General features: G+C 34.0%; 1 protein-coding gene across 8 annotated transcripts; it reads right to left on the reverse strand.

The window, feature by feature from the left end:
• Window positions 1–18: 18 nt before the first annotated feature.
• LOC107020546 (serine/threonine-protein kinase TOR-like) lies at window positions 19–23,714 on the reverse strand. 8 transcript variants are annotated; one of them, XR_001456945.2, is made up of 15 exons: window positions 6,580–6,814; window positions 6,083–6,458; window positions 4,777–4,871; window positions 4,599–4,674; window positions 4,450–4,511; window positions 4,251–4,345; window positions 3,762–4,164; window positions 3,113–3,394; window positions 2,962–3,010; window positions 2,547–2,813; window positions 1,048–1,396; window positions 545–920; window positions 385–456; window positions 237–298; window positions 19–132 (listed from the first exon to the last, which is right to left on the reverse strand). XR_001456945.2 is itself a non-coding variant. In XM_027917047.1 (6 exons), the coding sequence occupies exons 3-5, from the start codon at window positions 7,513–7,515 to the stop codon at window positions 6,817–6,819; spliced, it is 288 nt and encodes a 95-aa protein (XP_027772848.1). In that variant the 5' UTR covers window positions 7,516–7,645; window positions 17,129–17,277; window positions 23,604–23,714; the 3' UTR covers window positions 6,283–6,458; window positions 6,580–6,816. The 8 variants fall into 8 exon arrangements, 1 of the variants encoding a protein (XP_027772848.1); XR_003578406.1 differs by having other exon boundaries at window positions 2,547–2,753; window positions 6,077–6,458; XR_001456943.2 differs by having other exon boundaries at window positions 551–920; window positions 6,077–6,458.
• Window positions 23,715–23,796: the final 82 nt, after the last annotated feature.

The raw sequence follows: 23,796 nt of genomic DNA on the forward strand, positions 1-23,796 counted from the left end.
AACCCACCCCCCTTGCCACGACACCTTCCGAACCCACACCTCCCCACCCTTACCCCCTTACCCTTCAAAACCCCCCAACCTTACCCCCTTCACACTCGGATCGAATTTGCAATCAGTCATCTCAGCAATTACCTAATCAAATAATCAAAATTCAAGAAAAGATGATCAACTATGACTCACACCTGTCTTTTTCTTCTTTCGCAAAATGATCCATTAGGAGAAGCAGATATTCGTACCTCTTGACCTGGTTTACTTTAATCCTTTTGGTTCACAAACTTTTTCACGCAAAATTTCTTAGCTGTAAAATAAAAGTAAAATGGATGAATTAGTTGCTTTGCTATATAAGATAATGGATCGAGAATGTGTAAGGCACAAGTTAATTACCTTACTGAAATCAGCTAGAATTTAAATCGACACAAATTATCCTTGAAGCACTAGCAATTTTTCACCACAGAGCTTTAAATATGCCATCAGAAAAACATACACAACTCCATCAATAGATACTAATTTACCAGCAAGTGAGCTTAAGGACAACAGAGCATACCTTCACCTTTTGGTGAGTGTCTTTAATAGTTCTTTAACAGTTTCATCAGCATCCTTCTTCCTCCAATGGTAACCATTTTATGCGAAGTTAAAGTGCTAGGCCTGCCCGAGATCAATCTCTTCCGAGGGAGCAGGTCAACTTCGCTGACTGGGCAATGAATTTGCAGGAGAAAATACAACTGGAACATATCATATATCCCGACATTTTGGGCGAAGTAAGACCAGATTCCTTCAGCAACTTTGGAGAAATGCAGTGAAATACTAAGCTGAATCTGGTGCACAGGCCATCTATGGGTGAGGTGCTATGGAATTTGGAGAATGCACTTCATCTTCAAGAGCCCGTCATTCAAGAAAATACTACCATCTCTATTGGCGAGCTATCACGGCAAATATGCAAATGTGAGTTAAGAAGTTGAATTCCAATAACCTAAACAGTAAGCGAAAGAAGTGGAGTGTTGGCAAAACTACAGAAAAAAAGAATTTTTCAAACTACAGTATACCCACCCTATCTTCAAAACTTCTGGAGTTCGCGAAAGTCTCTACAAGATCTTTCTTTTTTGTTTTGATCACCGAGAAATCCGCCTGCGACCCGCTCTTTGGACCTATCATAGCCTTCTAAACTCAGTGGATAATAGGCCCGCCGCCCTCTACCCCTCTCCACTTAAATTCCGGGCTTCACTTTGCATGGTGTGGGGCTCAAACCTGCGACACCACCTTCTTCCACTCGAGCTAAGCCTTGGAGGCAGTCTGTGCAAGATTATTATGCAAGCTTTCGATGGAAATTTGCCTCGATAATTGAAGATCATCCAACATTTTCAAGTTTACAAGCAGTGAATATTCAAACATCACCATCCTGCAACAAGAAAGATTGCACATTAACAAAAATGCATCAGTACAACACATAGTCCCCTTCAATTTATTAAGGTGCTACATCAACTTCTTTTATTGCAGATTTAAGTTTGAGAGGCTGAGCTAGGAGAGGCTGGAGCAGACAAATGTTTTAATGACATTAACAGGCTAAACTAAGATTGAGGGTGGAGAGATACACATAACTTTACATTAAAAGTGATGCAATAGCTCTGAAAATCACTGAACATTATTCAAATTATTTAATAGATTCTGTCATAAAATAAAAAAATATATACTTCATATGCTCTCTATTTGAGTTAATAAAAACAAAAGGAGATTCAATGCAGGCTATCATGCAATAAATCAGTTTGAGTCTTGCTCTACCTCCTCATATTAAATGTTCTAAATTGAGTTCTCATGGGGATGGCCTAGTGATTGTGGCAAGGAACTTTGAGGTGCTTTTGAACAGAGTGCATCACTCACAATGAGGTCCAACTACTACTGCTATTGCTGATGTTAATGCTCTATTTGTTTTCAAAAGTGAAAGAAAGGAAAAGGACTAGAAGAGGCCTGTTAGTTTTGGTAATGGAGAAATAAAGCAAGAGGCTCAGATTATGTCATGGGGCTTTCAGTTCTTTTCGCCAAGCCATACCTACAAATATTCAGAAATTCAGATCGCCCCGACAAGATACCAGCTAGAAAACTCTAATGTCTTCCAACCAAACTTGAGCCATTGGAAGACTAGGCTCACTAAAAGTCTAAGGGAGATACTACTCTAACCAAAATTACATACTATTTTCATGTTGAAATGTAATGTCCACTCTACTCAGATGACAAATCATTTGCAGCATATCCTCATTGAAGACTGTGACAGACTGAAACTTGTAGATCGAATTTAGGATTAAAAGGGTATGTGCTTGTATTGGTGGGAAAATTTTTGACATCCCTGCATCATGTGTTCCTCGTTTTTTAAAGTACGTTATTTCTCTGAGGTTTTATCACCTAGAACGTTTACATCTAAAGCACAAATAGCATTTTAAAACATAAGTGGAAGTAGTAGAGTAGTTCTCGTAAGTTAGAACACACTAATTGATTAATCACAAGAATTGTGACAAAAATAGATCTTTTTATTAAATGAATTAAAGAAGTGTTACCCGTATGACAGCCATCCACCAAGCTATGTCCTTTCACTGCCTAGTTCAAGCTTATCCCATCAGATCCAATGAGGGCAACCACTCTTCAGGTCCATAGGATCTTCTCAATTCCATATGCATGAAAATAAGGGCATCTATCATCAGTTTACCAAGTCTGGAAGCTGCTTCCGTTGCATATATCTGATGAGTACCCCAAAGCTTCTAGCTCTGTGGATGATACAAGGGTTGCTTTCCTGATTAGCCAATGTTCTGAAAAAAGAACACAACCTAGACCAAGAAAAAAAATACTCAATTAACGAAAAGAGAACATAGAAGGCACTATCAGGAGATGAGTGAACCAAGCTGCAACTCCCCACGACTCTCGGAAGCACAGAAATTCAATGCTTTACACAAGATTCTAGAGATTCCTTCTCACCATTCTAAATAAATGCCTCTTTAACCAGAAGAACGGAAGATTTAAAATCCTGGAAAGCAAAAGAAAATAGCTTTTAGTTACTAGTTCAAAAATTAGTCATATTGGCAATTCCTTATACAGTTCATAATCGTAATAAGTTCCACAAATGCACCTGAAGGAAGACTAGGCAGACATCTGAGGGAGCATTTGATGAAAGTCTCCATCTTAAATACTACAGTTCTCCATACTGCCCTAATGCCCATTACTGGAACAATGATACGTTGATAATGAGCTCATCTATAATCCTTTTCAATATGTTGAGGGTGAAGTCTTGTAACTCCCACCAAATCTCAGTAGCCCAGAAATTCAAAGCTTTTATACAAGATCTCAGAGCTTCCCTTTCACCATGATTAAAAGATGCCTCGTTCATCAGAAAGACAAAACATTTAAAAATCTGGAAAAGCAAAAGAAAACAGCTTTGAGTTACCAGTTAAAAAAATACTTCACATTAGCAATCCCATATATAGTTCATGATCGTAATAGGTTTCACAAACGCACCTAATCTTGTCTTTTAAGAGAGTAGAGGTGTAGGTTCATATAAACAATGAGTTTAAGAAGATAGGGAATTTTATTAGACATAAATTTGTGCATAAGCTGTGGATAATTCCTCATCATAGCAATGGTTATATAATACATAGAACTTTCAAACACGTCCTGGCGAGCATTCAAAGTATTCAGTATCCCGGAGTAGTATGGCGGAACAACACCAACATAATTTCTCATTGACAAAGAACACATAAAAAGGGACCTTACCAAATTACCTCAAACATCATGTTCAATAGTCTAGCCATTGGAGCTTTCGGATCCTTCTCATAGTGTTCCACCCAATTCTTGGTCTTTTCTCAAACAAAAGCGACTAGCTAGAAGCTCCTTTTCTAGGATAGTTAGCACTCCATGGTGATGATGCAACGAAGGCCTTCTCCCTTCAACATTAATTAAAAAAGCCTTGTCGATTTCATAGTATGGGAAGTGTATGAGTGATGAATTTCTCCAATTCAAGTTCCTTATTCATGTATTTCTCAACAAAAGAAGGAATATCCGAACGAGGTGTCCAGTTTCCAAAGAAGGTTACTGTGATAGTACTTTCATTAAAAAGTTCAAAAGTGTGTCTTGAACACAGCTTCCTTATGGGGTACATACCAATAAGGACAGCCACTACCACACCTGAAAATTAATAACGACAATGTTCGTTAAGATTATTATATAAATAATAATATACAATCAAGGAAATTTGATGATAGAAAACATACATCATGGACAATTCAAATGCTGAAATCATAGCATCAATATGGCCAGTACACTTCACACTCAGATCGAATTTGCAATCAGTCATCTCAGCAATTACCTAATCAAATAATCAAAATTCAAGAAAAGATGATCAACTATGACTCACACCTGTCTTTTTCTTCTTTCGCAAAATGATCCATTAGGAGAAGTAGATATTAGTACCTCTTGACCTAGTTTACTTTAATCCTTCGGGTTCACAAACTTTGTCACACAAAATTTCTTAGCTGTAAAATAGAAGTAAAATGGATGAATTAGTTGCTTTGCTATATAAGATAATGGGATCGAGAATGTGTAAGGCACAAGTTAATTACCTTACTGAAATCAGCTAGCATTTAAATCGACACAAATTATCCTTGAAGCACTAGCAATTTTTGCTCCGTCTGCAGCCTGACCAAAAGAGATTAGATCATTATTAGTAAGACTAACATATATATGGATTAAAAAACAAAACAGAACAAGAAGGTTATTTGCAATGTGAAGAATACTCACAATAAGGCCAACAACTCCTAGTCAAAAAATAGCCACACTTGAATCTTTTGTGGGTTTAACAACATTCAAAGGTGCTCCAAGACTTTCAAAAACATCTGCAAATAAAGGAATGAACATCCTTTCATCAGCATGCGTAAATCATCTCAATAGATATACACAAGAAGGATTCAACAGTGAAAATCTAATTAGAATCGAGTAAAGAGGAATTCAAGCAAGCACCCACAACAAAACAAAACTAAACTGACTAGTATAGCTTCTGATGGATGGTTCATTCCTTGAATAGGATGTGAGTCACCTTCAATGAGCAGGATTATTTGAAATGACTTTTTTTTGGGACTGGGAAGGCACAACTGAAGTGACTTTTCAAAGATGATTGAGTATTTCTTATGGAATAATCACTGGTAGGGAAGAGACATCAAATGGAAAGGTCAAGCTAGCTGATTTGACCATTCCACTATATTGATTTAATTTAGATCTTGAAAAAACTAGATTCATGAACGATTAGCAAGTGAAGGACCGATCTCTTTGCACCAATACTTTAATACTGTTGCAAGACTGGTAGTAGAGCATGGTTGAGACCAATGTGAAAATACAAATGCCAGATCCAGTCTTTGGAAATGGAAGACCCCAGGCCTCATTGAACAAATACACAAAAGAAACCTATTGAAAATGCTCCTAATCCGAACACTTCCTTCGTAGAGCCCATGTAGCAATATACTTACTTAAGCAATTCTTCTTATCCTAATTTATTCTTAGTTGAAGTTCCTATATTCTCTTAATTGAAAAGAGAATACACCTAACCTTGGGAACTGCATCAGCAGCTAATAAGTAAGCTACAAAAATATATTATAAAGAGAGCAATAAAATGGTACAATCCTCAACTTAAAAAAAAATCCACTAAGGCTGAAACAGAAGAAAGACTTTAGGATATCTGATGGTCTTCTTCCACACAAATCCCAATAAAAATAAATGTGCCCAAATGTGAAGTGTAGCATTCTGCTTCCGTTCTATTTCAATCTCTTTTTAGGAAAATCAAGAAACGGACTATAGATGAATGTTTCAAACAACTGTACATAACTCTTTATTAAAAAATGAATGTTTCATCTAACTCTATCCATGACTTACTATTAAAATTGAGGAAAGAAATCAAGAAAAAGGACTCTTAATCAAACAAAAACAACATCCAGGCTATCTCATCTTTTCACCACAGAGCTTTAAATATGCCATCAGAAAAACATACACAACTCCAACAATAGATACTAATTTACCAGCAAGTGAGCTTAAGGACAATAGAGCATACCTTCACCTTTTGGTGAGTGTCTTTAATAGTTCTTTAACAGTTTCATCAGCATCCTTCTTCCTCCAATGGTAACCATTTTATGCGAAGTTAAAGTGCTAGGCCTGCCCGAGATCGATCTCTTCCGAGGGAGCAGGTCAACTTAGCTGACTGGGCAATGCATTTGCAGGAGAAAAGACAACTGGAACATATCATATATCCCGACATTCTGGGCGAAGTAAGACCAGATTCCTTCAGCAACTTTGGAGAAACGCAGTGAAATACTTAGCTGAATCTGGTGCACAGGCCATCTATGGGTGAGGTGCTATGGAATTTGGAGAATGCACTTCATCTTCAAGAGCCCGTCATTCAAGAAAACAGTACCATCCCTATTGGCGAGCTATCACTGCAAACATGCAGATGCGTGTGAAGAAGAAGAAATCCAATAACCTAAACAGTAAGCGAAAGAAGTGGAGTGTTGGCAAAACTACAGAAAAAAAGAATTTTTCAAACTACAGTATACCCACCCTATCATCAAAACTTCTGGAGTTCGCGAAAGTCTCTGCGAGATCTTTCTTTTTTGTTATGATAACCGAGAAATCCGCCTGTGGCCCACCCTTTGGACCAATCATAGCCTTCTAAACTCAGTGGATAATGGACCCGCCCCTCTACCCTTCTCCACTTAAATATCGGGCTTCCCTTTGCATGGTGTGGGCTTGAACCTGCGACCTAAGACTCAAATCCATCCCCTTTTTCCACTCGAGCTAAGCCTTGGAGACAGTCTGTGCAAGATCATTATGGAAGATTTTGATGGAAATTCGCCTTGACAATTGAAAATCATTCAACCTTTTCAAGTTTACAAGCAGTGAATATTCAGCATCACCATCCTGCAACAACAAAAATTGCACATTTAACAAAAATGCATTCAATTTGTTGAGGTGCTACAACAACTTCTTTTATTGCAGATTTAATAATAGTTGTTAGGTATAGGTGCTTTTCTTCTAGTATAGAATAGCTAACCTTGAAGATGCTAAAATTTCTCAAATTGAAAACATCAGGTGGAAAAATTTCGTGAGAACATATGTATCAATATCTTCAAAATCGAAAAATGTGGAAAAACTAACCAAGTTAAGAAGTGTAGCAAGAATTTCAGGTGGGATATTTGGAGAAGAAAGTGTCATTTCTAAACTCCGTACTAGCCTCACTAAGTTGTGACCAGCAACTAACAAAACCTGCAGCAAACAGCTCTCGCCCAACAAAAAGGCTGCAAACATTCAACATTAGAAAAAAGTAAGACAACTAGAAGCGCTTACTTTTTTTTAGAAAGTCTTTAAGCTATTGTTTCTTTTTCTAATGAACAATGAAACAGAGGTTTTGTATTATTTATTTTTTGAGATAAAGGTATCCTGATAAGGATGAGGATGTTGAGAGGTAATACCTGTAGTTGAGCCAGTGTTGTACATGTTCTCATTGCTGGACTAGGTGATTCTTTCAAAAGTTCAATGTTGAAATGCCTATCCACTCTGCCCAATCATCTTTAGTACTCTGTTGATAAGCCTCACTGGCGGTACACAATCTGCTGCAATCATTGACCTACACAAAAATTATCTTATCAAGAACAAATTTAGTATAAGCCTTTATATTGTCATAGTAGTGATAGGGAGAACCCAAAAAATCAATGCAGATCTGCAACCTATGTTTAACCATAATCTTAAGAATAGAAGGAATAAAAATGGTGAAGTCCTCTACAAGAGCATGAACTAGTCAACAAAGTGCAACAATAGCATCTTTCCTGAGCTCTTCTTCGTTCCTGTGTATGGAAGGGAGAACCCACAATTTATCAACATAAACTTAAAGAAAGTATTGCAGAAATTACATCGTACAAAGCCTTTATCAGGTTCAATAACTTACAATTCAGTCTGCTTAAGTATTAAAATAGAAAGGATTAGGTCGAAAACGATAATCTAAAATCCCATGAGTACTCGAAAACAGGAATAGTAGAATCGTCTTGCAATTGTTCATGACATAAGGAAAGGAATTGCATTCAAAATGAAGTTTGGACAGACATGAGAAAAAATCTTGCAATGTTGACTGAAATTGAAACACTAATTTAATGATTTTAAACTTTAATGTTTGATTCAGCATTTTCCAGCGATTTGTGTCAAATTAGTGGATGACCTTCAGTAAAAGGAAGCAGAAGCTGCAATTAGTATACACTCCAAGGCAATAAATCAAAGTTCAAGGTTCACTTCTATATAAATGTGTCTGAGTGTAGATACATATGGGTCAGAATTTGATATCTGAGAGTGTACTCACTAGAGCCAACATCAAAACTGACAAACAGTAGATCTTGTCGTTTCATTTGTTATCTATTGATTTGAAGAAAATAAGTCTCATATATTCTGATTGATATTAATGTGAAGGAGAAAAATCAGACCCTCCAAAAGAAGCTTCAAGTGATGCACAAGCGAATATAAGAAAACAAACAATCAAATGGAAACAATGACACTTAGAAACATTCCCTTTAGTCCCTTATACACCAACATGAACACAAGGTATCAATCTTGTAAGAGTTTTGGTTGCACCACGTCTTACTTTTACTGAAGCGTCCACTTTAAAAAGCCAAAATATGTGCAGAAAGAAGAAGATGCATATGCTTATCTAATGTCCCAACACCTTAGGGCCTAAATATTAAACCATATATCATACACCTTAAACCTTAGAGCCTAAACCCTAAACCATGTGGCCTAAACCATAAACCGCATCTTACTTCTACTGAAACGTCCACTTTAAAAAGCCAAAATAAGTGTAGAAAAAAAGAAGATGCATATGGTCATCTAATGTCCCTACACCTTAGGGCCTAAATACTAAACCATATATCATTAACCTTAAACCTTAGAGCCTAAACCCTAAACCATGTGCCTAAACCATAAACCCAAAACCTTAAACCTTAGGGTCTTGATCGCGCCCCATTTTTCCGGATTTTTTCTCTCTCTACATTTTCTCTCTCTTCGCAAAGCGCTCTCTCTCTCACAACGGCTGAAACTCCTCAATCGCCCAGCGCCGCAACGGCGCGTGGGCCGCCGTCAGATGGCCGCCGGACCAAAACCAAAAGGGGCGCCTTGATGAGAGCTCCTTAACCATACATAGCACGCCCCAAAATCAATCTCTGAACGCCTCGAATCTGCAGGACAAAGATGCGATGAAACCTGCTTTTTCTGAAGGGGTCGTCTTTGAAGATCGCGAAAATATTTCCCCACGAATTTCTGGATGGAATATCGAGTAGGGAAATGAATTCCCCTCATCATGATCTACTACAAGTCCAACAAGTAGCCATTTCCATCGTCCCAATCGCTCAGACGGGAGAGGCGAATTTGGAAGAAATCGCGACGAAGTCGCCTGAGTCACGCATCGATATTCGACCGACTTCCAGTTCGATTCGCAGGGATTCGATCACTGGGGTTTGTTCCCCCAAGGATGAGGACCCTCTCAGCCAAAATTCGAAGCAAATGGACGGTCGAATCGCCGGCAGTGAAAATTCCGGCGACCTTACTGTTCCATACGCCGGAATTAATGGAAGCTCATCGAAAGAGGCTGACTCTCAAGCTCAAAATACTCAAGTAACAATTTTAATCAATCATCCTAACAGTGGAATCATCAACACCAATGATCCAGCATCCTCCACAAATCGCAATTCAAATGCTCATCCTGGGCGACATGAAAGGGCAGGGGAAACGTCAAGTTGTGCTCGAGGAGAGGAACGACATATCTCTGCAATTGTTCCTCACGCAATTGAAGCAAAAACAATGGCTAAAGGAAACAACAATCACCAGGAGGAAGATTCGAATGAACAACAGGGCAATAATAAGAAAAACACGGCCACACAACCTGCAGCATCAACAGCAGGAATAATTTTTCCTTTGCAATGACAAGTACTTCATCACATTTAACCCCTAATCTTAATGCAGGTAACTCTCCAAAAATGCATAACCAACAAGACAAAGGTCGAAGAGAAGAGACAGCAAATGAGCAAAGTCATGAACAAGAACAGGGGCAGAATGCTAAGGCAGAAACAGCAAAGACATCAAACCAACCAAACAAAAATCAAAAAGGAGGAAATGGAAAAAATGAGGTGCAGAATCAATCAAAAACACAGCTGACAAGTCAGCAACAAAAGAAGAATACACAAAGTCAAGATGAGCAGGGGCAGCAAGAGGAGATACAAGAAGAACAATGGCAAATACAAAGGAGGAGACACCAAAAAACTCAGGAACAGGCCACTTCCAATGCTGTGTGGAGACCTGTCATTCCTCCAGCACAAAAAAACAGCAGCAGCCAGCAGCATGAGCAGGAAAATACAGGCATATCCAACCTTCCAACTCAAAATATTTTTACAAATCTTGAAGTGCAGGAAAAACAGGATAGGCAGCAAGCTGAACAGATTGGGATCAGGGAAGCAGCAGGTCAAATAAACCAATCCAGCAATGGAAACTTAAATGAACAACCAGTCAGAAACAATCCAAATAACCACAACACTTCACACCAACAGACTGTTGACAGCAATAAAAGCAAGAGAACAGGTATTGACTTATCTCTCCCAAACCCCAAACCCCCCAATATTATTGATGTTGATGCTGGTTTTACTGATGAAGTTGTTGGAGGTATGGATGGGGGGTGTCAGGAGATAGCCACTAACTTGCAGGAAGGAAATACCAAAGGGGGGAATTTGCTTCATGTTATGCATGAGGGGTTGGTTCATGACCTTAGGACAGACCATAGAGCCCCTAAGAATGCTGAAAACAATCAGAAACAAAAAGAGCAACTACAGCAGCAAGTTCAAAACAGTGACAGCAGGAAACAGGCTGCCAAAGAAAAAATAAAGGAACAAATTGAAAAAATGAATGACAAGGGCCAAGAGAAGCAAAGTGTTACTATGGTTAATGAAAGCACTCCTAAGAGTAAGAATAAACCTAGTAAACAAAAAAGAGACGCTGCAAAAAAGAGACAAAGCAAGCAGCAAGACAAGGATATGGAACAAGAGCAAGAAGTAAGGGAAGATTTATGTAACAAATTTGTGATGGTTGATGATAACCAAGGTTTGAATATTCCTCCCTTACAAGTTCAATACGTGACCCCTCATACTTCAGACCCTCCGGATAAAATGCAACAAAAGTGTAGACTCAATACTGAACATATCCTGGATGAATATGATGTGATCAATTCAGAAGATGATCCGGTTGAGGATAACCAATCTCTACAAGACTCTGATGATAATGATGAGACTAGGAGGCTCTTATTAGGGCCTTCAGTCCTTATAAAGATCAGACAATAGAGAATGAGATCCAACAAGTCACTAAAAATCAGAGCTTATCTCCAAGGAGCTTCCAACAAGACAGATTTCACTTCACTAAGCAAGATGCCAATACTGTCACTGCTGGCAGACCTAACACTAGGCTCTTTTCATCCAGATCTTCCCAATGATTAGTACAATCATATGGAATGTGAGGGGGATCAACACTCAAGGAGTATTGGAAAGACTCAAAATGCTTAGGAAAATGCACCATTTGTCAATTATTGCAATTTTGGAACCTTTCTCTGATAATGTTAATATTCAAAGCTTCAAAGTGCAATTGAACATGGATAATGCTACTAGTAATTGTAATAGTAAGATTTGGGTTTTTTGGAACAGTGATATTTACTGTAATATTCTTGATGAAGATGAACAGCAAATTACTTATGACATGAAACACAATGAATTACAATACCAATTTACTAGTACCTTTATCTATGCAAAATGCAAAGAATATCTAAGGAGACCTTTTTGGGAGAAATTGCTTCATCATGCCTCAGTTAGTACCAATCCCTGGTGTGCAGTAGGGGATTACAATGTTATTTCTGATGTGGAGGAAAAACTAGGTGGCCTACCCTACAATATGAAGAAGAGTATGGATTTCATTACTGTCATTGAAGCCTGTGGGCTTATAGACATAGGTTTCAGTGGTCACAGATTTACTTGGTCTAATAAGAGGGGCATTAATCACAGAATTTGGAAAAGACTCGACAGGGCTTTGGTTAATGATTCATGGTTAGAAAAGATGTCTCAAACCACCATAACCCACTTATCATCTACGTGGTCAGATCATTGTCCTTTACTCTTGGAAATGGTATCCACTGAAGCCGACCACATCAAATATTTCAAATTCCTTAACTGTTGGGTTGACAACCCCAACTTTATGCTTACTGTTAAAAATTGTTGGGATAGACCTGTGGAAGGTCATGCTATGTGGAAATTTCACCAGAAAATGAAAAGATTGTCTAACACTCTAAGTGTTTGGTCTAGAGATGAATTTGGGGATATTTTTCAAAAGGTTAGGATGTATGAGGAACAAGTGCATGAAGCGGAAGAAAACTACATCCTGAACCAAACTGATTCAAATAGGAGTATCCTCCATGAACTCAATGCTCAATACATCAAATTCCTCAAATGTGAGGACACCATTTTGAAACAAAAAACTCAGCTTCAATGGTTTAAAGATGGCGACACCAACTCCAAATATTTTCACTCCATTATAAGGGGAAGGAGGAGGAAATTATTCATTCATAAAATTGCTACTGAAAATGGGGATTGGATACAAGGTGAAAACAATATTGCTCAGGAGGCTTGTGAGCACTTCCATACCATTTTCACAGGTGAGAATAGATATATCAATGATCACAACCTGGAATGCATTCCAAGAATGGTCAATGAAGATCAAAATATTCAGCTTACAAAGTTACCTGATATGGATGAGATTAAAGAGGTAGTATTTGCCATGAATCCTAATTTTGCAGCTGGTCCTGATGGTATGAATGGGTACTTCTTCCAGAAATGCTGGAACATTATCAAGAGTGATTTGATAGAAGTACTGCATGCATTTTTCAGTGGTCAAATGATTCCTAAGTATTTCTCTCATTCTTGCATTGTGTTGCTCCCTAAAGTGAATAATTCAAACAAGCTTACAGAGTTTAGGCCGATAAGTCTGAGTAACTTCACTAGTAAGATTATATCTAAACTAGTAAGTAATAGACTTAGCCCTATCCTCCCGTCTTTGATTTCTACCAACCAGTCTGGTTTTGTGAAAGGGAGAAGTATTTCTAAAAATATCATGCTCGCTCAGGAAATCATTCACCAAATCAAGAAACCCAACATTGGAAGTAATGTAATTATCAAATTAGACATGGCAAAAGCTTATGACAGGGTCTCTTGGTCATATATTTGTTTGGTTCTAAGGAAAATGGGGTTTAATGAGGTGTTTATTGATATGATTTGGAGAATCATGGCCAACAATTGGTACTCCATTATTGTCAATGGCAAAAGGCATGGTTTCTTCCGCTCTACTAGAGGCCTCAAACAAGGTGATCCTCTCTCCCCGACCCTATTTATTTTAGGTGCCGAGGTATTATCGAGATCACTCAATAGGTTGCACATTCACCCGGATTATCAAGGTTTCATCATGGAAAAAAGGGGGCCCCAAGTGAATCATCTAAGTTTTGCAGATGACATTATTCTTTTCACTTCGGGAAGATCCAAAACCCTGAAACTCCTTATGAATACCTTAAAGGAGTACGAAAAGATTTCGGGGCAACTCATCAACGGAGATAAAAGCCATTTTATGCTACACCCTAGTGCCTTCAATAGCACTAGGGATAGAATTAAAAGGTTGACAGGTTTTAAAGAGAAACAAGGCCCTATTACTTACCTAGGTTGCCCTTTATTTGTTGGCAGACCTAGGAATGTTTATTTTTCTGATCTTATTAACAAAGTCGTTTCCAGAATTACAGGTTGGCAAACTAGGCAACTTAGTTATGGTGGAAAGGCTGTACTTCCCAAACATGTTCTCCAGGCCTTGCCTATACATCTCTTATCTGCAGTAACTCCTCCAAATACAATCATCAGACAGATCCAAATGCTCATTGCAGATTTCTTCTGGGGATGGCAGAACAATAGAAAAAAATACCATTGGTCCTCTTGGAAAAATCTGAGCTATCCTTATGAGGAAGGAGGGATAGGGATGAGAAATTTACATGATGTTTGTAGATCTTTCCAATTCAAGCAATGGTGGATATTCAGAACAAAACAAACCTTGTGGGGAGACTTCTTGAGAGCTAAATACTGCCAGAGATCAAATCCGGTGAGCAAAAAATGGGATACGGGAGAATCTTTAACTTGGAAACACATGTTAAATACTAGACAGCAAATGGAACAGCACATTCATTGAGACTTCAAAGCCGGGAATTGTTCATTTTGGTGGGACAATTGGCTTGGAACAGGGCCATTAGCTCATCATACCAGCAGCTGCAACAGGTTCAACAACACCAAAGTTGCAGATTTCTGGGAAAATGGGGGATGGAACTGGAGGAAATTGGTAAAATACGCACCAGTCAGCCACCTAGGCAGCATCATGGCCACAGAAATCCCTCATCAGCAGCACATGCCTGACCAAGCTTTTTGGAAACTTAGCAGCCATGGCAGTTTCAGTTGCTCCACTGCTTGGGAGGAAATCAGAAACAAAAAGGCTAAGAACAACCTCAATTCCCTTTTATGGCATAAATTCATTCCTTTTAAATCTTCTTTTTTTTTATGGAGAACACTAAAAGGTAAACTTCCTAAATGAAAAACTCTCTAACTTTGGCATTGAGCCATCACCTTGTTTTTGTTGTTTTGATAGAGCAGGCATGGACAGCATCGACCACACCTTCAATTCAGGACCTTTTGCAGCTAGGGTGTGGAACTTTTTTGCAGCAAGTGCAGGGCTGCAGGCAGATCACTCATCACTGCAGGCAAGGGTGCGACAGTGGTGGACAGCCAGGCCACGAAATGAAGGCCATCAACTGCTGCTGCAAGCCACGCCAACCTTTATTTGCTGGAATTTATGGAAGAACAGATGCGCATGCAAATACGGAGGCAAAGCAACTAACATCAGCCGCGTCAAATACGCAGTCTACAAAGACACATTCAAGATGCTGAAAATTGCCTTCCCCCACATTAAATGGCCGGCAAGCTGGACAGCTCTAATCCAAACAAGTGAAAAGTGTAAGCATGAAATCAAAGTGTGCATGGTAGCATGGAACAGACCTCCAGAACAATGGATCAAAATAAATACAGATGGAAGCGCTCTCACTAATCCGGGACAGATTGGGGCTGGAGGTATCCTTAGAGACAGAGAAGGCAAAATGGTGTTGGCATTTGCAACACCACTCGGAGAAGGATCGAACAACAAAGCAGAAACTGAGGCTGCCCTCTTCGGACTGTCGTGGGCATTGGAATTAGGATACAGAAATATACTAATTGAGTTGCACTCTCAATTGGTAGTGCAGTGGATCTCCAAGAAAACAGCCCCTCATTGGAGTGTTACTAATCAAATTGAGAGGATCCAACACCTTATCATGCAAACTCAAAATTTCAAATGCACTCATATTTTCAGAGAAGCAAACTGGGTAGCAGATTCACTATCAAAACATAGCCACAACACAACAGCCCCTCAAGTTTACTTCAGCAGCACTCAACTACCTAAAGAAGCACAAGCCTACTACCAAATGGACCTTCTGAACATGCCAAGCTTTAGAAGAAAGAAGACTAAGAATATTTTTGATCCTCCTTGATGTTATTCCCTTTTCAACTTGGCTATATTCAAATAATATAGCTACTTTGAATAGGGGTATAGGTAGTCAGTTTGACATAGACTTTCTTGTAAAGGGAGAGTCTCCCTAATTTATGTTTCCTAGATACTTTGTAACGAGAGGAGTCCTCTCCTTAGGTGCTTAGTATTTTGGTTTCACCTTTCACTGTAAGGGGCGGAGTTGACATTCTTTGGAACGTCGACTCCAAACCACATTAGGATTGGAGGTTAGGTTTTATGCCCCCCTCTTTGTATTTTGTTTTGTTATTTAATGATAAGGCCTGGGGGTGTCGCTCAGCCCCTACCCCTCCAAGGGTTATTCAACTAAAAAAAAAAACCTTAGGGTCTAAACCCCAAAATCTAAATCTTAAGCCTAATCCTTAAACCCTAAACCTTACTGCTAAAACCCATAACCCGAAACTCAAACCCAAACCCAAACCCAAACCTAAACCTTAACCTAACTGTAGGGGCTGAAATCTTAACTGTAACCTCTAAACCCTAACCCTTAAGGCCTAAAATCTATCCCTAAACTCTAAATCCAAAGTCTTAGATCAAAGTCTAAACCTTTGGGCCTCAACCCTAAACACTAAACCATATACCCTAATGCCTAAACCATAAATCTTAAAACATAAGCCCAATACCTTAGGGTTTAAACCATTAACCCTATACTTTAGGTCCTAAGCCCTAAACCTTAAAGCCTAAACCCTAAACCATAAATCCTAAACCCTAAACCTTAGGGCCTAAACTTTATATCTTAAACTTAAGGGCCTAAACCCTAAAACCTTAGGGCCTAAATCCTAAAAATAAACCTTAAACCCTACACCCTAGGGCCTAAACCCTAATCTCTGAAACCCTAAACCTTAGGGCCTAAACGCCAAAACCCCAGACCTTAAATCCAAAAGCATTGGGTAAAACCCTAAACCTTATGGCATAAACCCTAAATAATAAACTCTAAACCTCAAGGCCTAGACCCTAAAATCAAAACACTAAATAGTAAACTCTAAAACATAAATCTTAGGTCGTAGACCCTAAAACCTGAATCCAAACCCCTAATCCTTAGTGCCTAAACTCTAAACCTTAGTGCCTACACCCTAATTAAGCTTCTTCTTGATCATTCACAGGTAGCATATCTTTATCCAATTCATCTTCATAGTGAACCACTTTGTAGCCTAATAGAGGATCATGGGAATTATCAGTAGTCTTAGGCAAAAGTTAGGATGCATATAGACATTTACGAAAGAAAGACCACGTCATGTTTGGATGGGGTTTCATGAAGAAGACTAAACTGTGGGAAGATGGCAAGCCATCCAATATGAGGTACTACTAGAGTATTGTTCTTATTGCAAACACCAAGGTCACATATCACAACTTTGTAATATAGAGAGAAGAGACGAGGAATACAAGAAGAGAAAAGAACCTGAAGCTGCAAACAAAATCAAGGGCAAGAAGACTGCAGATGCCAGCAATCAGGTAATTCCCCAAACTTCTCCTCAACAGATTAATGCTAATATGACTGCTAGTGTTTCAGGTGTTGATAATACCCAAAACAAATGCAAGAAACACAACCTGAGATGGACAAACAACAAATGGATGAGTGGAAAACTCAAAAAAGGAAAAATAACAAGGGTTAACAAGGCCATGGTCAGCAAAATAAATTCTATAAACCAATGAACAACCTAAATTTGCAGGATAATAATTTTGAAAAGCAGCAGGTGGAGAAGTCAGGTATTGACTTATCCTCCCACAACCCCCAATTCCCTTGATAAAGTGGATCAAACAGGTCAATGTGATGGTAATCAGAAAGCTCAAAATAAACAGAGCAAGATGGCAAAATAATCGAACCCCTGCTGTACGAGGTGAAGGAGGAAAGAAGACGACTGGAATGCCGTTGACGCCATTGATGAACGTTCGAAGTGGCAGACGCCGGAGTCTCCTCTGTGAACGTTGGAATTGTCGATTACTGTGTTGTGAATGTTGTCTTGGAGTTTGAATGGTTTTACAGGAATTTTTTTTTATTTTTATTTTTCCATAAACATTCCTATGATAGTTCCGTATCGAATCTCACATGAACTTAGAAATTTAAATGTTTAGTAATTGGCCTCATTATGGTCCAAAATATGTACGTGTGGGTTTGGACACAATTTTGATCTTTTTGATGGGTTGGATGTTTGTAATTACGAAATAGCTATAATGAGTTCGTTTTTTCAAAGAAAATTAAAATTTTAATATAACAAATTAATTAACAACCTCAAAAAAAAAAATATTAAATATATTTACGTAGTAAAATTTTCGAAAAATAATAAATTATAAATGAAAAAAATAAAATGGTTGTGTAGCAACACAAAAAAAACACTTATATATTTAAATAACGAAAATGTAAAAAAAATAATAGATTATAAATTGCAAATGCAAAAAATAAAAAAAAACGGTTGTGTACCAACAACATAAAAAAAACATTTATATATTTGAAAAATAGCTCTCATATTGACGCATGGCAGGCGACAACAACACAAGTAAATATTTAAGTAACGAAATTTTAAAAAAATTATAAATAATAAATTATATATGAAAAAAATAAAAAACGGTGGATTTTTTTAAAAAACTTATTAAAAAAAATTCTTCCTTTTAAAAACTCCATAATTTAAATTATTATAATTAAAAAATAAAAAATTTAAAAATATAAAACAAAATTATAAGCTCATAAATAATTTTAAAGCTAATTATAATTTTCTAAACTACTTACAATTTTTGAAATTAATTTCATACTAATTAAAGTACTCAATTATTACATCTAAAAAATTAAAATTAAGAATAAAAAGATTTATAAAAGCAAGAATTACTATCATGTTTTATTTTATCTTTGGATTATATAATATAGGAAGAAATTTTTTTAAAAAAAGATGTTAAAAAGAAAGAAAAAAAGAATCTCCCATATGTTTGCTGAAAAAAAATCTTCCACGCGTCCGCAAATTTTTTATTAAAACAAAATAAACTGCATACATAAATTAATATGCAGCATTTATATATTAAACATATGAAAATAAAATAAAAACAGTAAACACCAAAAAAGATGCTATTTGAAAAAATAAAATAAAAATAATTTAACTACCCTTTTTTGATTTTTTTTAAATGATAGTTATCTAATAAGAATAAATAATAAACTATTGTTTAATTGATAAAATATTTTTAAATAAATGACACGTGGCAAGCGTTTGCAACAAAAAAAAGGTTTACATATTTACATAACAAAATTTTAGAAAAATAATAAATTATAGATGAAAAACACGGTTGTGTAGCAACACAAATTTTTTTTATATATTTAAATAACAAAATTTTTAAAAAATAATAAATTATAAATTACAAATGCAGTGTAGCAACATAAAAAACCTTTTATATATTTAAATAACAAAATTTTAGAAAAATAACTGTGATATTGACAAATGGCAGGCGACAGCAACAGAAGTAAATATTTAAATAACAAAATTTTAGAAAAATAATAAATAATAAATTATATATGAAAAAAACAGTGAATCTTTTTATAAAACTTAATAAGAATTTTCTTCTCACTTTTAAAAACCCCATAATTTGAACTATTGTAATTAAAAAAATCAAAAATTAACAAATATAAAACAAAATTATAAGCTCACAAATAATTCTAAAGCTAATTGTAATTTTCTAAACTACTTACAATTTTTAAAATTGATTTCATACTAATTAAAGTACTCAATTATTACATCTAAAAAATTAAACTTAAGAATAAAAAGATTTTATAAAAGCGAGAATTACTATCATGTTTTATTTTATCTTTGCATTATATAATATAGGAAGAAAACTTTTTTTTTAAAAAAAAAGAAGATGTTAAAAAGAAAGAAAAAGGGAATCTCCCACGCGTTCCCAGAAAAAAAAATCTTCCACGCGTCTGCAAATTTTTTATTAAAACAAAATAATCTACATATATAAATTAATATGCAGAATTTTTATATTTAACATATGAAGATAAAATAAAAACAGTAAACATTAAAAAAAGATGTTATTTGAAAAAATAAAATAGAAATAATTTAACTATCCTTTTTGAATTTATCTCTTTTTAAAAATGGTAATTATCTAATTACTATCCAAACGTAAGTTTTTAAAATTTGTCTAGTTATTTTAAAATTTAAAATTTAAAAAATAAAAAAACTAATTTTATCTTATCCCTAGAAAAAAGCCAATCGAATAACTTAGTATTTAAATAGCAAGAACTATTCTCAACTCTTATCACTTAAGTACATATTCTTAAGAATCTATTGATTTCAGAATTTCATATTCTCTTATATTTATTCAACCATTTGAATACGGTAACATTTTTTGTTTTTCCTGTTATTTTTTTATTTTATATTTGTTTATAATGATTAATCTTCGGTCTTTGAAGTGATGGTAATATATATATAATTGTGGTTGTATGCGAATGATTTAGGTAGTAATTAGTAATTTATTTATTATCGATGTTAAGTTTGAACAGGTCTTGATAATGATCATGATCATGAAATAATAAATATGGGTATCTGCCTATGGAATCTACTTTTATTTGGTAGATCTATAGAAAATTCTATTAGATCGACGAGAAACACTCTCATAGATATACTCAATGGAGAATTATGTTTACCTTTGTAATTATTACAGTGCATATATAAATTAGATAGCTCTAATTTGAACTTGATCTATTAAATTGTATGCAATTTTTAAGTTTCTGAAATTATATAATTTAAACTTTGAATTTACATCTTAAGTTATATAAAAATGTGTTTGATATGTTGAAAAGGTGTCATAATTTGAAATTAACAACATGGTTTCATCTTTTGTTGAGTTAGTTAAGGAAATTCATAGTCATAATTTTATGAGAATTTGCACTTTTCACATTATAATTGTAAGATAACTTAATTTTTTAAAAAAAATATTAATATCTTTATCGTAAATTGTAAGTTTTTACGTTTTGTACTTATTTCAAATAACTATTAATATAATTAATTTGTCTTTGTAATAAAGAAAAGAAATTACTATTTTAGAATTTAAGTTAGAGTCTTTTACTTGTTAAAAATCAATTGTTTTTTTCTTATAAAAATAACGTGTAAAAGAGTATTTACATTCTTAAATTTTGAATTTTTTTAAAAATATTAATTAAATAATATTATTAAAAATTGATTAATCAAAGTATCTATTTAATAAAAATAATAATAGTAATAATCTTTCCACAACCTCATTAATTATAACAAAACAGATATGTAATAATAATAATAATAATAATAATAATAATAATATAATAATAATAATAATAAACATAATTATTAAATGTATAAAATTAATTTTGAAAATCACGTAAACATAAAAATAACCAACCGATGTAATACTATTTTTAGGACTCTAAATTAATAACTATTTTTTAAATCTAAACCGTTTTAAAAAAAATAGGACTTTTAATGTTATTAAATAATAAATAACTATTTATTAAATGAGTTTAAAACCAAAAAGTTCTAAAAAAATAGGACTCTTAAGGGTATTAAATAATAAATAACTATTTTTAAATAAGTTTATAACCAAATAGTTTTAAAAAATTAGGGGAAAATTCAGTTTAATGAAAAATAAAAATCAACAACGTGGGTCTAAGATAAAAACAAAACAAACTTTGTAAAATTTTGACTTTATTTTAAACTATTGAGGTTTTTGAATTCAAAATTGATGATAACTTCTATTTATAGTTTTAGAGTTTTTACTTTTTTGTTTTTTGTTTTCTTTCGCTATAAATACAAACATCGTACTTACTTTCTGTATTATGTATTTTTTTTTTAAATCATAGTTAAGTTATTTTTATTATGTTTCACGGCTTTCAGGTAACAAATTAAAATAATTTTTTTTGATGAGTTTATTTTCTTGCACTATTTTTATAACAAAAATTTGAATAAAGAAAATACTCATTATAAAAAAGAAGATCTTCATTTGAAGGATCCAAATTCAACATAAGATTAAAGCGCAGGTATTGCAACTTAGTATCAAATAGTGTATATATATTACAATTATATGAATGAAAAAGTCTTTCATCTCTTAGAATTAGAGCTTTACAAAAACACTTTAAATATAGTTATAGTGTACACATAAGCAATTGAAGAATCTTCTTAGCGTAAATTATCACTTAATTCATTAAATATAAATTAATTATTAGTTTGATTACTAATTTTCTTTTTCTTTTAGTTATTATTATTATTATTATTATTATTATTATAAGTATTATTATAATTATTATAATTACAATTATCACACAACCTTTTCAGTTTCAAAAGGAAGTTACACACGTTGTTTATTTCCACAAAATATGTCTATGTTTGAGATAAAATTACATTTCTAAAATTCATTTATTTACATCTACTTAAATTTTAAATTATTGTTAATTGTTTTAAAATTTATATATAAAAATCTTCTAACAAAAAATATTACCACCAAATAATCAACAAACAATTGACATTTGCAGTGCAACCCTTGGAAGTTTCGTACTTTAAATAATAAAAGTTTTTTAAAAAAACTGATGCAATTTTTCCCCATTAAATGTAAAATTTAAAGCAAAAGTTGGATTCTAATTCGAGAATAAATTTACAAATAAATAAATTATGTATACTTTATTAGTTTAGAGTTGATATAGTTATTTTTAATTTGAATTAAGATGTAAACATTTTCAACTATTTAATGAAAAAATAAAAACTTAAATGCATGAGTTTTCTTTTAAATGATTAGTTGGAATTCTCACACCATCGTAATTTGCCCTTTCTAAAAAAAATTTAAAATAATTATGAAGATTTAATCATCTTTTTTATCAAACTAAAAATTTTAAAAAAATAGAAAAGAGTCCTATTAGCTGTGGTAACATTTTAATTTCCAATTCAGTAATCATATGATTATGGTGTGTTATGAATAATTCTTATCATAATTTTTATTTTTTATGTTTCAGTTATACTATTTTTTAAATTTTGAAATAAATTTATCTACAAAAATAATTTATAATTTAATTATTAATAAAGTGTGAATGGAGAGGAAAAAGAGGAAAAGTAAAATTTTAACTAAGAGTTTATGCTAACTCTTTGTTTTGTTTTTATTGCATTATTTTCTTGTTAAATTAATTATATTAACAGTTTTTATCATATTACATTTTTTAAATTGTAATTTATAAATAAAAATTATTTGAATTATGAAATTTCAAAAGGGAAGTAGAAAAATCTTAATCAACTTACTTATATTTTAGAAATTCACTAAAATCTCTTTACATAACTCAAATTTAAAGATAAAAATATAATATAAATTTAAAACTCATTCCACTAACTTATTTAAAATTGATCTATCAATCTTAAAATAATTAACTGCAATTATATGCATGTGTTAATTTTTTTTGCAAAATATAACTTTTTGTAAAAATTATTTTTTATAAATATTTATTCTTAAATAAAGAATCTTCTAGGATTAATTTTATTTTTAATAATAAATATTATTTTTATGGGTAAGTAATGGTGCATATGATTGCATTAGTATTTTTCAAAAAATAAATTATTAAATATCACAACTATGATGTTCATAATTAACACACAACATGTCGTATCTTTTAAAATATTTTTTTTAAAATTAATAACAATAATAATAACAATAATAATAATAATAATAATAATAAAGTTCATGACACCTAAGGATGGAAAGAACTTTTACGGTTCCAACACGGTCCAAACAACGCCTAAAATACATCGGAACATTCCTTTACTTATCATGTAGTAATAGTTCAAGTTGTTGTTAGCCCAACACAAAGTATTTAGCCTATCATTTAGGCTTTTAAATATTAAAAATATTTAAAATTAATAATAAAAGAGAGAAAAATATACCTTAATTAGAGTAGACTCTCAACAATAAATCTTCTAAGTAGAAACAACAACAATTTTATTTATATGGTAGTGGAAATACAAGAGTAGTAATACCAGAGAGGTTGGCCAAAGTCTGTCCTCTACCTCCTACTAAAAGATCCTTATATAGAATGGACCTGAAGAAAAGTCTAAAATTTATGACGTAAGTGCTTAC

Source organism: Solanum pennellii, chromosome 5 (genome assembly GCF_001406875.1).
Source record: "Solanum pennellii chromosome 5, SPENNV200".
NCBI classification, from domain to species: Eukaryota; Viridiplantae; Streptophyta; class Magnoliopsida; order Solanales; family Solanaceae; genus Solanum; species Solanum pennellii.

Coding starts and splice junctions, on each gene's coding strand:
- LOC107020546 (XM_027917047.1), bottom strand. CDS start 7,515: ATGTACAACACTGGCTCAACTACAG. Junction 7,317..7,490: donor CAACACTGGCTCAACTACAG/GTATTACCTCTC, acceptor GAATGTTTGCAG/CCTTTTTGTTGGGCGAGAGC. Junction 6,940..7,176: donor TTGCTACACTTCTTAACTTG/GTTAGTTTTTCC, acceptor TTGTTGTTGCAG/GATGGTGATGCTGAATATTC.